We start from the raw sequence: 13,636 nt of genomic DNA, 5'->3' as shown, positions 1-13,636 counted from the left end.
TTCCTTATTTGTCTCGAATTATTGGTTATTATTTTTGTCCCGCTAAATATTCATCTTGACCTGCAACCGACTCGCCCCTTAAATGATTTGCATCGACCCACACTGACACGCCCAATAACCACTCTTAGTAGTAAGTAGTTTGTAAAGGGTTCGATTTATAAGAATTCGGTTCATAAACAGTTCGGTTTATAAGCGGTTCGGTTTATAAACGGTTTGGTTTGTAAACGGTTCGGTTTGTAAACGGTTCAGTTTGTAAACGATTCGGTTTATAACGGTTCGGTTTATAACGGTTTTTATGACGGTTTAAACGGTTTCGGTTTGTAAACGGTTCGGTTTATTTTCGGTTCGGTTTCCTTTCCGGTTCGGTTTAGATTTGGTTCGGTTCTAAAACGGTTTAACGCTATTCGGATCGGTTCGGTTTCGGGTTTACCAAAATGCGGTTCGGGTCGGTTTTCGGTTTCAAAAAATCGGTTTTTAATCGGTTCGGTTCTCATTCGGATCGGTTTGAATCGGTTCGGTTTCACCGGTTCGGTTCGGTTTTTGACAGTGCTAGTTATGAGTAATTAATATAGTGGGGGTTTTCTTTAATTTGACTACAAGTTCCTTAATCCTTAAATGCATAATTAGCATTATCTGATTATATTAAAAATTAAAAAATAATAATAATAAAGTCATTTCGGTTAATTTCTTAAATTTTATGTTATGAGTTGTGAACGGCTCGAAACAGAATTGTGTTTATGACTGACCTAAAAAAAACCAGGAAAAAAGAATTTAAAAAATACTCGTATTATGTCAGCAGGCTTCATTTGGCAATTGGCACCGTTTGAACAAAAGATTGCTACTAATGAGGACATTTTAGACACGAGATAACATTAATTTGGGTACAAGTGTATACCATTGTTTAAATTGGGGGTAATTAGATAATTTGACTCGGATTATGTAATTAAAAAAATGTATGTGAGATGGTATTGATTACATATTCTTCGCTTTATCAGGATGATTTATTAGGGTAGATTATCATTATTATATGATTAAACCTGGGCACCGTGCCGGGCCGGGCCGCCGCGGGCCGTGCCTGGCGGGCCACGGGCTGGTTCGTGCCGTGCCCAGGATTTCGTGCCGTGTCGTGCCGGCCATTTTCACAGGCCAGCCCACGGCACGGCACGGCCCTCGTGCCTGGCGGGCTCGTGCCGGCCTGCGGGCTGGCCTGCGGGCTGGTGCAGTTTTCAAATAATTTTTTTTTTTTTTTTTTATATGACAACATTATAAATTAATAAGTTTATAATGTATATAAGTTATAAAATATAATTATAAGTTTTATAAGGTTATAACTTATAAGTTATTAAGTTATGAATTTTATAATTATAAGTTGAATATTTATGTTTTATAATTTGTATATTCAATATTTATATTTATATATTTACTTTATACTATTACTTTAAAATTTAATGTTTATGGTTTATTAGTAATTGGTATAATTTTATTTTTTTTTAATATGAATTTACAAATTGTAACAAAACGGGGAAAAAAGGCAAATTGGACTTTGGATGTGAATAATGCGTACTTTATATTATTATTACTTGAGTTGAGAAAATTGTACAATGATAACAATGATAAAAATCATACAATGATGGTATTAAACAAAAATTGGAAAATGATAAAATTGATATTTTTAAAATCGTACAATATACAATAATTGTCTATTCTTCTTCTCCTTCTTCTTGCTCGTCTTCGTCTTCGCCTTCGCCTTCAAGGTCATCGGCTAGTTGCATAGATTGGGAACTAGCCGAACCCGAACCGGAAGCGGAGGTTCCTTCTTCGTTGTCGTTGTGGTCGTAAGAACGGTCTTGTGAGCGATTTTCCGCATCCAACCAATCTTTGAAACACACGCACATTTCTAGTGTTTCGGGTTTTAGACTTGTTCTTCTATCGTCTAAAACCCTTCCGGATGCGCTGAAAGCTCGTTCGGAGGCGACGGAGGAAACTTGGATAGCAAGAATGTCTCGTGCCATTGCCGCCAAAGTTGGATGCTTCGAGCTTTGTTGTTTCCACCATGCAAGGAGGTCGAGGCTGTTTATCTCATCGTCGTCCATGCCTTTGGTGAAGTCGTAACTCAGGTACATCTTCAACTCCAAGACGTCGCTTTGCGTTCTCCTGATTGATGAATCACCTGAAAACCTTGAAATCAAGTTAGTAGCTTGTGAAAATAAATGTTTGGCCTTCTTACTTACGTTTTTGGATGGTTGGGAAGGCCCTGAGCGAGGAACGGTGCCATATTTGGCTTCATAGACTCTATATAAAGCAAAAAACTGATCCTTCACATTAGTCTTATAGTTTTCTACATCATCGTCAAGAAACATGCATTGAAAGTAAATGTCAACTAACATAAATGTGTTTTCATACTTTTGCCTAGGATCTAATATGGAAGCAAAAATATAAATCAAAGGAATCTCACTATAATATTTACGCCACTTTTTTTCCATTGCTGGAAGATACTGATCATAATCACTTTGATCGCGATGATCAGCGAAAAGTTGGGCGAGTAAGCATGCATTAGAAAGAAAGTTTTGAGCACAAGGATTGTAAACAGTAGAAAAACAATACGTCATGTTATATAATAACTGTAAAAATTATATATATCTTTCACAGTTATTCCAATCATCATCATACAAAGCATTTTGTGGAAATTTTTGGTTGTAAAATAATGTTAACGGGCCCTTGTACTCAATTGCCTTTGTTAACATGTCATAGGTGGAATTCCACCTAGTTGGGCAATCGGTTCTAATTTTTATTACCCTTATCTTTTGTTGTTTTAGAAAACTCTTCCATTCTTGGTATCTCATGTTAGAGCTATTAATAGACATAATAGCATCTCTGATTTTGCTGTAGTATGGGCCAATTGCCCGAACTCCATCCTGTACACATAAGTTAAGTACATGGCAAACACATCTAGTATGAAGAGCTTCACCGTCTAATAGTACATCGGTTAAGTTTTGTTTGATAAGATTAGCTGTGTATGTCATAGAGGTTGCATTATCAAAAGTCATAGACATCATTTTATCTCGAAGGTTGTATTCGTCTATTGCTTGCATTAAATGGTGAGCAATGTTAATGCCGGTGTGTGGGTATTCCAGCATTTTGAAATGTATTATTCTTTTTTGTAACATCCATTGATCATCTACCCAATGGCAAGTCACACATAAATAGTGATATTTATAACCACTATCCCAAGAATCGGCTGTTAAAGATACTCTACAGTTAAGGTTACTCAATTCGGCTTGTAACCGGACTTTGTACTCTAGGAAATTTTTCATTGCGGCGGAACGAACGGTTTTCCTAGAGATTCTTTTATGTTGGGGTTGTAGTGCTTTGTTAATGTAGGTGTTGAATGCGTCACTTTCCGAGAAAAGAAAAGGTTGTTCGGCGTGTACTATCATTTTTCCTAGTTCATCCCTATCCCTCTCATAGTTGTATGTAAAGCCGTATGGATGGAATTGGGATATTTTGGGCTGGGTTGGATCACTAGCTGGTTTTGCACAAGCTTTCATGTGTCTAGATAAGTGTCCCGTCCCGTTTTTGGTAACTGCCGTGAATACACTATTACATGTTTTACATTTTGCCCATTGTTCACCATCTTTACTTAGGACAAAATAACGCCATACCTCACTCCTTCGGTTATTCAAAAGTAGCATCTCAGTTTCGGTTAACCATTCATGATGTGTGTGATGGTTAGTAGTGGGACTAGTGGGAGTGGCAGTAGAAGGGGTAGAACCGGAGGGAATTCGGGTACTTTCTTGGCTACCTTGGCTAGAACAATAGTTTTGTTGATCACCGATATAATTAGGTGGAAATTGGTATGGTGGTAGTGGAAATTGGTTTAGTGGTGGTGCTGGAAATCCCGACGTATTATATGACTCATAGCCCGGGGGGAAGTAAATGGGGTCATTGGTTTGACTCGTAATTTGGGGGCTCGTTGTATTTGGTGGTTCCCTAGAACTACTACTACGGATAAGTCGGCCTTTCCCCCTAGACCTAGATGATGGGTTGTTCGATGCCATAATTAACAATTAATTTTTTAATAAAAAGTGGTTAACTATAATAATAATAATTAATAACAACAATTTTAACAATAAAAATATCAATAATATTAATTAATAACAACAACTATAACAATAACAATAACAACAAAAATAAATAATAACAACAATTGTAACAATAATAATAATTAATAACAACAATTATAACAACAACAATAACAATTAACAACAATAATAATAATTAAACAAGATTATTCTAATAATAACAATAAAACAATAATAAATTTAAGATTAGTTTAGATCTTACAACCGTGCTTCAACGCTCCACTAATTACGATTACGAACTTTTTAATTTTTTCCGATATTAGAAAAATAATTAGAGAATTTAAGAGAATAGTTAGAGAATTTAAGAAAATAAGGATTATTAGAGATTTAGAGAATATAAGAGATAAGAAGAAGAGATTGTGATTTTGTGATTTGGGAATGAAATGGAGGTGAGTATTTATAGAATTTTTAGGGAGCAAATTGGCAAAAAACTAGCCGTTTTTTAGCCGTTTTTTTTGGCTTATTAAGGAGCTAGAATAAAAGGTAACATTACCGTTGGCCCGCGGGCCGTGCCTACGGGCCGGCACGACGGGCCATGCCCGTGCTCGTGCCGGGCCGTGCCTGGGAATTCTCAACCCTGTCCGTGGCACGGGAGTTGAACTTCGTGCCGTGTCGTGCTTGAATTCGGGCCGTGCCGGGCGGCACGCGGGCCAACCCGGCCCGTGCCCAGGTTTATGTATGATCTTCTATGATTTCTATTAATCTGAAAAGATATGAATATTAGGAGGAGGATATTGTGAGAATCGAAAAAACTAATTGATTGCAATTTAGCTTTTTTCACATTCATATCTTTGTTGAAAAATGTAAGTTTAATCTCTCAGTTTTTTTCTTATCAACATTTTACTTTTTATGGTCAAATTTATCCTGTTCAATAATCATTTATATGTTATTAATTTACAAAAAAAAAATACAATGATAATTCATATGTCAATAAATATTACGGATTATTATTCACCTAAATTGTACATACGTCTTCAATAGTATTTAAAATAAATAAATTAAAAATAATATCATAATTACAACGCCGTAAGAAATTAAAAAATAATCATTCATAGTATTAATTAGGGGTTAATGGAATAGTAATCCTCATTTTGTTTACTTATATTCTTACTTCCCATACAATAATTTATACTCATACATGCATGTTTCCACAATTCCACACACAATATAATTAAACAATTTAATCAAAATTGTTTATGGGAATGAAGTCTTCATCAAGAATTAGGTAAACTCCACCATATTATGACCATTTTCCTCGTGAAAATTATCATCATTTGGTCACATAAAGACCACTATAACTTTTCATATATCACAATCTCTTAAATAGGTTAAATGTTATAGTCAATCACCTTGACAATCCCGAACATCCCTCAATTTTACTGGTTTTTGGAGATAGTTTTATTTACTATTACTAGTGCATGTATTTTACATACATCACATCATTAAATTTGACCCAAAGTTTTCATATATATATATATTTTTTTAACTTCATAGTAATCTTTTCATGACTTCCCATATAAGAAAATAATAGTTCGTCACTTAATATTGTCACACGAGTAGTAGTGGACGAGAATTGATTGAACACGTACATACACTATTATTGTAATTGTAATAGTCAAACTATGGAATTGTGTAAATCTTCTTGAGGAGAGTATTCTCATTAAGTCATATATATAGGTAATTACAAGACCTAATACAAGGGGAATACTCCTTTACATCAATACACAAAATATCTACCGAGAATGCATAAGGTCATTCTCTAACACACCCTCGCAGTCGAAGCGGGAAGAGGTTGGACGCTAAGACTGGACCTATAGGAAGAGCTGCCGAGGTAAGCCCTTGGTGAAAATATCCGCGTACTAATACGAATAGGGAACATGAAGAACCCGAATATGCCTAATAGCAACCTTTTCTCGAACAAAGTGGATATCTATCTCTATATGCTTAGTTCGCTGATGTTGGACGGGGTTGCTTGACAAATATACCGTGGAAATGTTGTCATAGTAGACAAGAGAAGCACGACGGAGGGGGCAATGGAGCTCTAAAAGCAAGTTGCGGAGCCAGCATGTTTCGGCAACAACATTTGCCACGGCCCGGTACTCGGCCTCGTCACTAGACTTAGATAGTATGGCCTGTCGCTTTGTCGACCAAGACACAAGATTGTCGCCCAAAAATACGCAGTAGCCGGAAGTAGAGCGACGGGTGTCGGGACACCCACCCCAGTCGACATTCGTGTAAGACACCAAACGAGTGGGCGGCAATCGGTAAAGATAAAAACCATGATCGGCAGTGCCTTTGAGGTAGCGAATGATGCGTTTTAAAGCATTGAAGTGTGGCTCACGGGGCGCATGCATAAATAAGCATATTTGTTGGACAGCATATGCGATATCGGGACGAGTGAAGGTGAGGTATTGAAGGGCACCCGCAAGGCTGCGGTAAAGAGAGGGATCAACAACCGGATCCCCATCAAAGGCACTGAGCTTCGACTTGCAGTCAACGGGTGTCGAAACCGGCTTGCAATTAGACATCTTAGCCCTGTTAATAATTTCTTCGGCATATTTCCGCTGACAAAGGAACATACGGCCACGCGTCCGGGTCACAGAAATGCCAAGGAAATAACTCAGTTTCCCTAAATCAGTCATGTCAAACTCGGTCTTGAGAAAAGAGATTATATCAGAAGTGAGGGTCGCAGAAGAGGTCGTTGACACAATGTCATCGACATATAGCAGAAGATAAGAAGTGGTCGAACCCTGACGGAAGATGAATAAAGAGTTATCACTCTGGCTACACACGAAGCCAATCTACAATAGAAAATTAGAAAACCACTGATACCAAGCCCGAGGTGCTTGTTTAAGACCGTAGAGAGACTTTCGAAGGCGACAAACATGAGTTGGAGAAGATCGGTTAACGAACCCTGGAAGTTGGTGCATGTAAACAGTCTCTTTAATAAGATCACCATGAAGAAAAGAATTCTTCACATCAAGCTGATAAATAGGCCCGTCATACCCCCAAAGCAATGCCCAACAGTACGAATAGTAGTCGGTTTCACCACCGGGCTAAATGTCTCATCACAATCCACGCCCACCTGTTGTGACTTGCCATTAACAACAAGAAGAGCCTTGTATCGCTCAAGATCACCATGTTCCTTGAATTTATGTTTAAAGAGCCACATACAACGAATAACATTTACCCCATCTGGTTTGGGAACAAGATCCCAAGTGTGTTGTTTAGTAAGAGCAAGAAATTCCTCATTCATAGCGGCATTCCAATTCAGGTCAAGCAAGGCAAGTTTCAGGCTACGTGGTATGGGTGATATATGTTGGGCCGAAAGGTTAAAAGGAACCTTGGGCTTGAAAATACCATGTTGGGCCCGGGTTTCCATTGGATGAGTTGGAATAGGGGCAGGCCGAGTGGAATTTGTGGTAGGGGTGGTGTAACCGGGTTGGAGTGGACCGTGTTTGGGCTTGGGCTGAACTAGTGGGTAGTCCACGGTCCAGATGTGGCTGGTTGAGCAGGCCCACACCCGTCTCGTGGGCTATTATGCCCACTGTCACGCGAGAGAGAGAGAGGCAGGGTTGGTTGGGGGATTGGGGAAGTAGGAGGATTGGGCTCGGTTGGAGTGGGCTGCACATGAAACCCATGTTGAAGGAGAAGTGGATTAAAGAGAGGAGAAGTGAATGAGTCCATGAACTCATATTCAGAATTTCTGAATTTTTGTATATCCGAGAATGGGAAAATTTGTTCCTCAAAAATCACATGATGAGACACTATGATTTTATTAGTAGAAAGATTGTAGCAAAGATAGTCCCTATGAGAGGTAGGATATCCCAGAAAAATACATGGAGTGGACTTTGGTGCTAGCTTATGTGGAGCCGTGGCAGAGAGATTACAATAGCATAAACACCTGAAGATCCTAAGGTGATCATAGGTCGGTGTGCGACGGTAGAGGACCTTAGTTGGAGTTTTGTTTTGCAAAGTGCTAGTGGGAAGGATATTGAAAAGATAGGCAACCACATGAATGGCATAGACCCAAAAGGAAGGAGGGAGAGAGGCGTGAAATAACATGGTGTGTGCCATGTTATTAATGGTTCTAATGGAACGTTCGGCCTTCCCATTTTGGGGGGGAGTGTGGGGGGCATGAAAGCCGAAACACAATGCCATTGGTAGCACACATTTGTTTGAAAGGAGAGTTATCGAATTCACGACCATTGTCACTTTGAAATGTTTTTACTTCTCTCAAATTGTGTGTGAACATATGACCGAAATTAATTGAGGGTAGAGAACACTTGAGATTTTAATTTTAGGGGAAATAACCACAAAAGGTGAGAATAATCATCGAGAAGTAACAAGTAGTACTTGTGACCCAATTTGTTAGTAATGGGAGAAGTCCATAAGTCCATGTGAATCAAGTCAAAAGGAGACAAAGTAATACTATAAGAAGTCTTAAAAGGGAGTCTAACATGTTTCCCCAAAGGACAAGAGTAGCAAAATTGGGTATTGACCCCTTTATTACATTTAATCAAATTGGCATTTTTAAGAAAATTAAAAACTAGAGCTTTTGGATGTCCCAAACGGTTATGCCAAATTGAAGGAGAGATAGCAGCGAAGGAGATTGGATGATGAGAGCCTGAAGCGGAAGTTGGAGAAAAAGGATAGAGATCCCCCACACTATTGCATCTCGCTAGAGTTTTCTCCGTACATAGATCCTTCACAGAAAAACCAAAAGGATCAAACTCAACAAAAACAGAATTATCAGAGGTAAACTTTCTAACAGAGATCAAATTTTTGATGACGTTAGGGGCATAGAACACATTATTGAGTTTAAAGGGAGGGTGTATGGGTGGTGTGGTGGATGAGCCATAACCTCCAATTGGAATGCGATTGCCGTCACCAACTAAAATAAATTGAGGATTGCTCATATTAAACAGTTTAGAGAGATTACCCGAGTTACGAGTGAGGTGGGAGGATGCGCCTGTGTCCATATAACAACCACTATCCGGGGGTTGGATGCTCATGGTGCTATATGCTTGACCGAGATCAGTGGGCGACATAAGAGGGCCATAAGAATGTTGTTGTTGCTTCATAGGAGCAAAGAAGGCTTGCTGAGATGGTCTGGAGCCCAAAATACCTTGCTGAGGACGTGGGCTTGAGGTGTTGGGTGGCCCGGTAGGATATGGGCAGGGAGGGAAGCCCATTGCTGATGTTGTTAGTAATATGGTTGTTGCCAATATTGTGGGTCGGCCCATTGAGGAGCTTGTTGGCATTGGGCATTTTTTTTGCTGATTATTGTACCCTTGGGAGTTGGAGCGACCACCACGACCTCGACCCTTTCCCCCTTTCCAATTGTTGCGGCCTTTGCCACGACCATCACGACCCTCACTGCGGGATTGGGAATCCGGTTGCTGCTGTGGCGACAAGTGGTGTAATGAGGTGGCCGGAGGTTGTTGGGCAACCAAAGCTTGCGGGTTGGACTCCTCTTGTTTTGCCCGCCTTGTTTCCTCAAGAAAAAATTGTGATCGGACTTTGTTGAAGCTCGGGAGAGGGTCCGACTGTTGAGTCATGGTGGCTAAGGTGTCATATTCGCCCTTGGGTAAACCCTTGATCAATTGGAGAACCATCTTTTTGTCCGAGACGGGATTGTCGACATTTCCTAGTTAATCGCCAAGCATTTTTAACTCGACCCAAGAGGAATATTGGGCTTCCTCGTTATCAAGAACAAGGGGGATAACGTTCTTGATATTGTTGACAGCCATGGTAGGATGAAAGTGAGAGGAGAGAGGAGGTGGAGGTGGTGGGACGTCATCATCACCGGCCATGGTAGCAGCTAGGGAAGAAGAAAAGGGCAGGACCCTTGGATTTCCAGGAAAGAAAAGAGAATAGGAAGAGAAAGAGACTCTATGGCTGTGATACCATGTAGAATTGTGTAAATCTCCTTGAGGAGAGTATTCTCATTAAGTCATATATATAGGTAATTAAAAGACCTAATACAAGGAGAATATTCCCTTACATCAATACACAAAATATCTACCGAGAATGCATAAGGTCATTCTCTAACACAAACTTCCAAAAATTTTAAAAGGAAATAACTCATAAACAATTTTGCTTACAAGGTACGTTGCATAAGTATAATTAATGACTAATTTTCCAAAACAAAAATATATGCATGTAATATGTATATATTTTGACCGACGCATCCACTTATAGTCATATACTCATATTATAGCGTAACTAGCTCGTTGTTTGGGTCGCTCGTCTCCCTCTGTGGTATAGGTTACTGTGCTAACAGGCTAAGTAAAAAATTAGTCGAAACAGCTGATTACCTAGCCTTGACTTGTTCTCTTCAACTTATTTCAAATACTTATTACTTATTCTTTAATAAGTTCATATCAGATCAGACCATATCAAAACATTTGATTATCATTTACTTATCGTTAATTTTTGTATTAAAAAAATTTCAAAAAATTACATATTTAAAAACTTCATGGTGAGACCGTGAGACGAATCTAACAAGATCCATTTTGATGATATTTTTCTTTATAGATTAGTATTAAAATGCGGTTAAAGTTTAATCAAAATGTTAAATCAGATCAAATTAGACACAATCATAAAAAATCAAATCAGATTATTGATGGGCGTGAGAACGGTCGCACATTCCACACTCAATCAAATAAATTTATAAATCCTAAAACTAACCCCTAAACAAGTCTAGTGGTAAGTTCGGAGTCGAACCACAAGGAACGGTAATGCTAGATTGTTCTTAATCTAATGCTTAAGCTATGCCGAAGTCGATTTACGGATAAAGGACACTACAACTACACTAAAATACATATAAAGAACAAGGTATGATAAAGTCTACTAGGGGAAAAGATCCACTTTGAACAATTAACAAGTTAATGGGAATCGATTTGATAATCAATCATGCAAAGAAAGAATTAAAATGGGAATTAATTACCATCAAGAGCAATCTCTCAAATTCCTAGCCTAGATCCCTCATTGACTAGGTGCATAGAAGAAATTTACCCAAAATGCAATCAAATATATCAATTCTAATTCACAATCCCTTGTCAAACTAAAACCAATATGCAATTAAGTGTGCTATCATGGGAGATCAATCCAATCTAAAACAAACAACATGCCAACATCAATTCAATCAATTTAATCACACAATTATCATCAAATTTATCTCAAATAACTCAATTAACCATAACAAAGCTTCACTCAACACCTAGTAGAAGGAAATCTACTCAAACATGATTAACAAAGCAATTAATAAAGCATAAAGAGAGAAGAGAGTAAGAAATGCTCATTGATATAAAATGGAGATCTTCAAATCATCAAATTCCTCCTTTGATTATCCAAAATCCATGAAAACCATTGTGCTCCTCACTTTCTCTCTCCAAAATTTGAGAGTTTCTCTCTCTAAAAACCTAAAACTAACCTAAAAACTATTCTAAACTGAAAAAATCTCCCCCTTTTCTTTAATGAGTAAAAAATCTATTTATACCCTTTACAAAATTGCTTAGGAAGCTCCGCAAAAAGTCAGCTGAAACGGGAAAAGGTCCGACCGAACTCTGTGTAGGTTCGGTCGGACTCAGGGTAGGTTCGGCCGAACTCAGGGTAGGTTCGGTCGAACCTCCCTGATCCTTGTTTGGTCGAACTTTCCTGGTTCGACCCCTCCTGTAAACATGCTGAAAACTTGGTTGAAACTGCCTTGGAGGTTCGGTCGAACTTTTCAAAAGTTTGACCACACCTAGGTTCGACCGAACCTCTTAGAGGTGTGGTCACACCTCCTCTTGAACTTCCTCTTCTTGCTTCCTCTTCTTCCCTTTTGCTCCTCTTGTCTTTGTCCATGCCTCCATACTTGGCCAAGGGGCCTCCTACCGTGCTTAGGACCGTCATGGAACCTGCAAAAGATAGCAAAGATCACGAGAGCATGGGGATGATAAAATTATGCATAAAGATTATCAAAACAAGCGCAAATAAGCATACTTTTCATCCATAAAAGAAAAGGAAGCCATAAGAGGAGAAAAGAGGTAGAAAACCTAAGAAAAACAGGAGAAAAGAGACCAATACACTACCCCTAAGGGTAACATAAATGTCACTCATCAAACACCCCCAAGCTTAACTTTTGCTCATCCTCGAGCAAAACAAAACAAACACAACGGAAAACGATGTATATTTTTTTTTTAAAACTAGAAGAGAAAGAATATACACTAACTCACTTTCGTAGGAATCACGAATGCATTTAGCGCATGCATCAAGCACTTTAAACCCCATAGATCGCTCTAGAGGACGAGTAAGCTCTCGTAAGGGTGTCCTAAGAGTTTAACCCATAACTCTTGACAAAAATCAAGGCAAGGCAATAAATAAATAAAATAAAATAAATCGAAGTAAGAGAAAAGTTACAAGCGTTCTAGAGTGGACTTTTATGATGGAACAAACACTAATGAATGTCAATCTTTCTAAAATAATAAAGGTATGCACGTTCTAAGATGTCCAAGGTTGATTGAAACATAACATATGCTAAGCATAGAGAACTAAAGGAAACACATTCCACCTTTTGTTTCAACCAATCAAACCACGTTCTCTCTACTAGTTTCAAATCCACTTTCAAGTTAGCTTCTCATGATTCCACGAAGAAACCGGAAAATAAATAAGAAATTAAAAACATTGAGAAGGTTACCCGACATCTTGGCTATGCAAACTTGCTCTATAGGCTTGATTCCTATTTCCCGCCATCATTGAATGACTTAACCCTCTAGGATCAAAAGGACTTTCAAGGTATTAACATATAAGCTAGGAGAGTAAAGGTGTGGAGAACTCTTGAAATTGGTGGTAAACCTATGTGAAGCACGGGTGGAACTTCTTCCACAAGATCCAAACGATTCCAAAACAAAAGTGCCAAGTATGCTTATTAAATAACTTTCCCCCAAGCTTATTTAACACAAAATAACAAAAACAGGGAGAACAACAATAACAAAACCCCTTTTTTTGTGCTTTACATTCTTCTTTACTTTTTTTTTTCAATAATTCCTTTTTCCAAGCTTTTTCTTTTCTTCTTTTTTTTTTTAAATGTCCTTGCCTCTTTTAACTTTGGACGGCTTTTTCTCAAAATGTATTTGGTTTTATGCAAAAAATTATATACAACGCATACTTGCTTTGCAAATGAACTTATAATTCTAAACTTGCACCATAAACAATAAAACAAGCTCCAAAACAAAATTGCTTCACAAACTAAAGGTAGGATTTAAAGTGAAACTAAGGCTGGAAGGCTTGTATTAAGGTTAGAGAAAAGAATGTATATGGCTCAAATGGGCTAGTAGTAGGGGCAATTGCAAACCAAATCCAAAATTGAAAATTAATCCTATAAAAAGAGAAATGTCTTTGTCATCCCCTAAAGTGGCACGGTCGCGATCTTGGGAGCTAAAAATCAAGTTCTAGATATGAGAATGCAATAGCCAAGGATCCAAATATGCCGCTCAACAAAGTATGAT

At 38.3% G+C, this 13,636-nt stretch overlaps 2 protein-coding genes across 2 annotated transcripts; both read right to left on the bottom strand.

The window, feature by feature from the left end:
* Positions 1–6,001: 6,001 nt before the first annotated feature.
* LOC110731052 (uncharacterized mitochondrial protein AtMg00810-like) lies at positions 6,002–7,524 on the bottom strand. The gene is made up of 3 exons (XM_021910904.1): positions 7,228–7,524; positions 7,028–7,126; positions 6,002–6,943 (listed from the first exon to the last, which is right to left on the bottom strand). Exons 1-3 carry the CDS (start codon positions 7,522–7,524, stop codon positions 6,002–6,004), a joined length of 1,338 nt encoding a protein of 445 aa, XP_021766596.1.
* A 1,028-nt stretch (positions 7,525–8,552) lies between these two features.
* Positions 8,553–10,099, bottom strand: LOC110730957. Its single transcript, XM_021910802.1, has 2 exons — positions 9,085–10,099; positions 8,553–8,848 (listed from the first exon to the last, which is right to left on the bottom strand). Exons 1-2 carry the CDS (start codon positions 9,758–9,760, stop codon positions 8,811–8,813), a joined length of 714 nt encoding a protein of 237 aa, XP_021766494.1. The 5' UTR covers positions 9,761–10,099; the 3' UTR covers positions 8,553–8,810.
* Between the last annotated feature and the right edge of the window lie 3,537 nt (positions 10,100–13,636).

The sequence above is a fragment of the Chenopodium quinoa genome, unplaced genomic scaffold (assembly GCF_001683475.1).
Source record: "Chenopodium quinoa cultivar QQ74 unplaced genomic scaffold, ASM168347v1, whole genome shotgun sequence".
NCBI classification, from domain to species: domain Eukaryota; kingdom Viridiplantae; phylum Streptophyta; class Magnoliopsida; order Caryophyllales; family Amaranthaceae; genus Chenopodium; species Chenopodium quinoa.
This window is presented reverse-complemented; position numbering and strand designations above follow the sequence as displayed.

What these genes read in the sequence shown, in the direction of transcription:
- LOC110730957 (XM_021910802.1), bottom strand. Translation starts at nt 9,760, where the DNA reads ATGGTTCTCCAATTGATCAAGGGTTTACCCAAGGGCGAATATGACACC. An exon ending in CCACCTCACTCGTAACTCGG is followed by an intron (nt 8,849 to 9,084) that starts GTAATCTCTCTA and finishes TTTTCTGTGAAG; the next exon opens with GATCTATGTACGGAGAAAAC.
- LOC110731052 (XM_021910904.1), bottom strand. Translation starts at nt 7,524, where the DNA reads ATGGAAACCCGGGCCCAACATGGTATTTTCAAGCCCAAGGTTCCTTTT. An exon ending in TTAATGGCAAGTCACAACAG is followed by an intron (nt 7,127 to 7,227) that starts GTGGGCGTGGAT and finishes CCTATTTATCAG; the next exon opens with CTTGATGTGAAGAATTCTTT. An exon ending in ACCGATCTTCTCCAACTCAT is followed by an intron (nt 6,944 to 7,027) that starts GTTTGTCGCCTT and finishes TTTCTATTGTAG; the next exon opens with ATTGGCTTCGTGTGTAGCCA.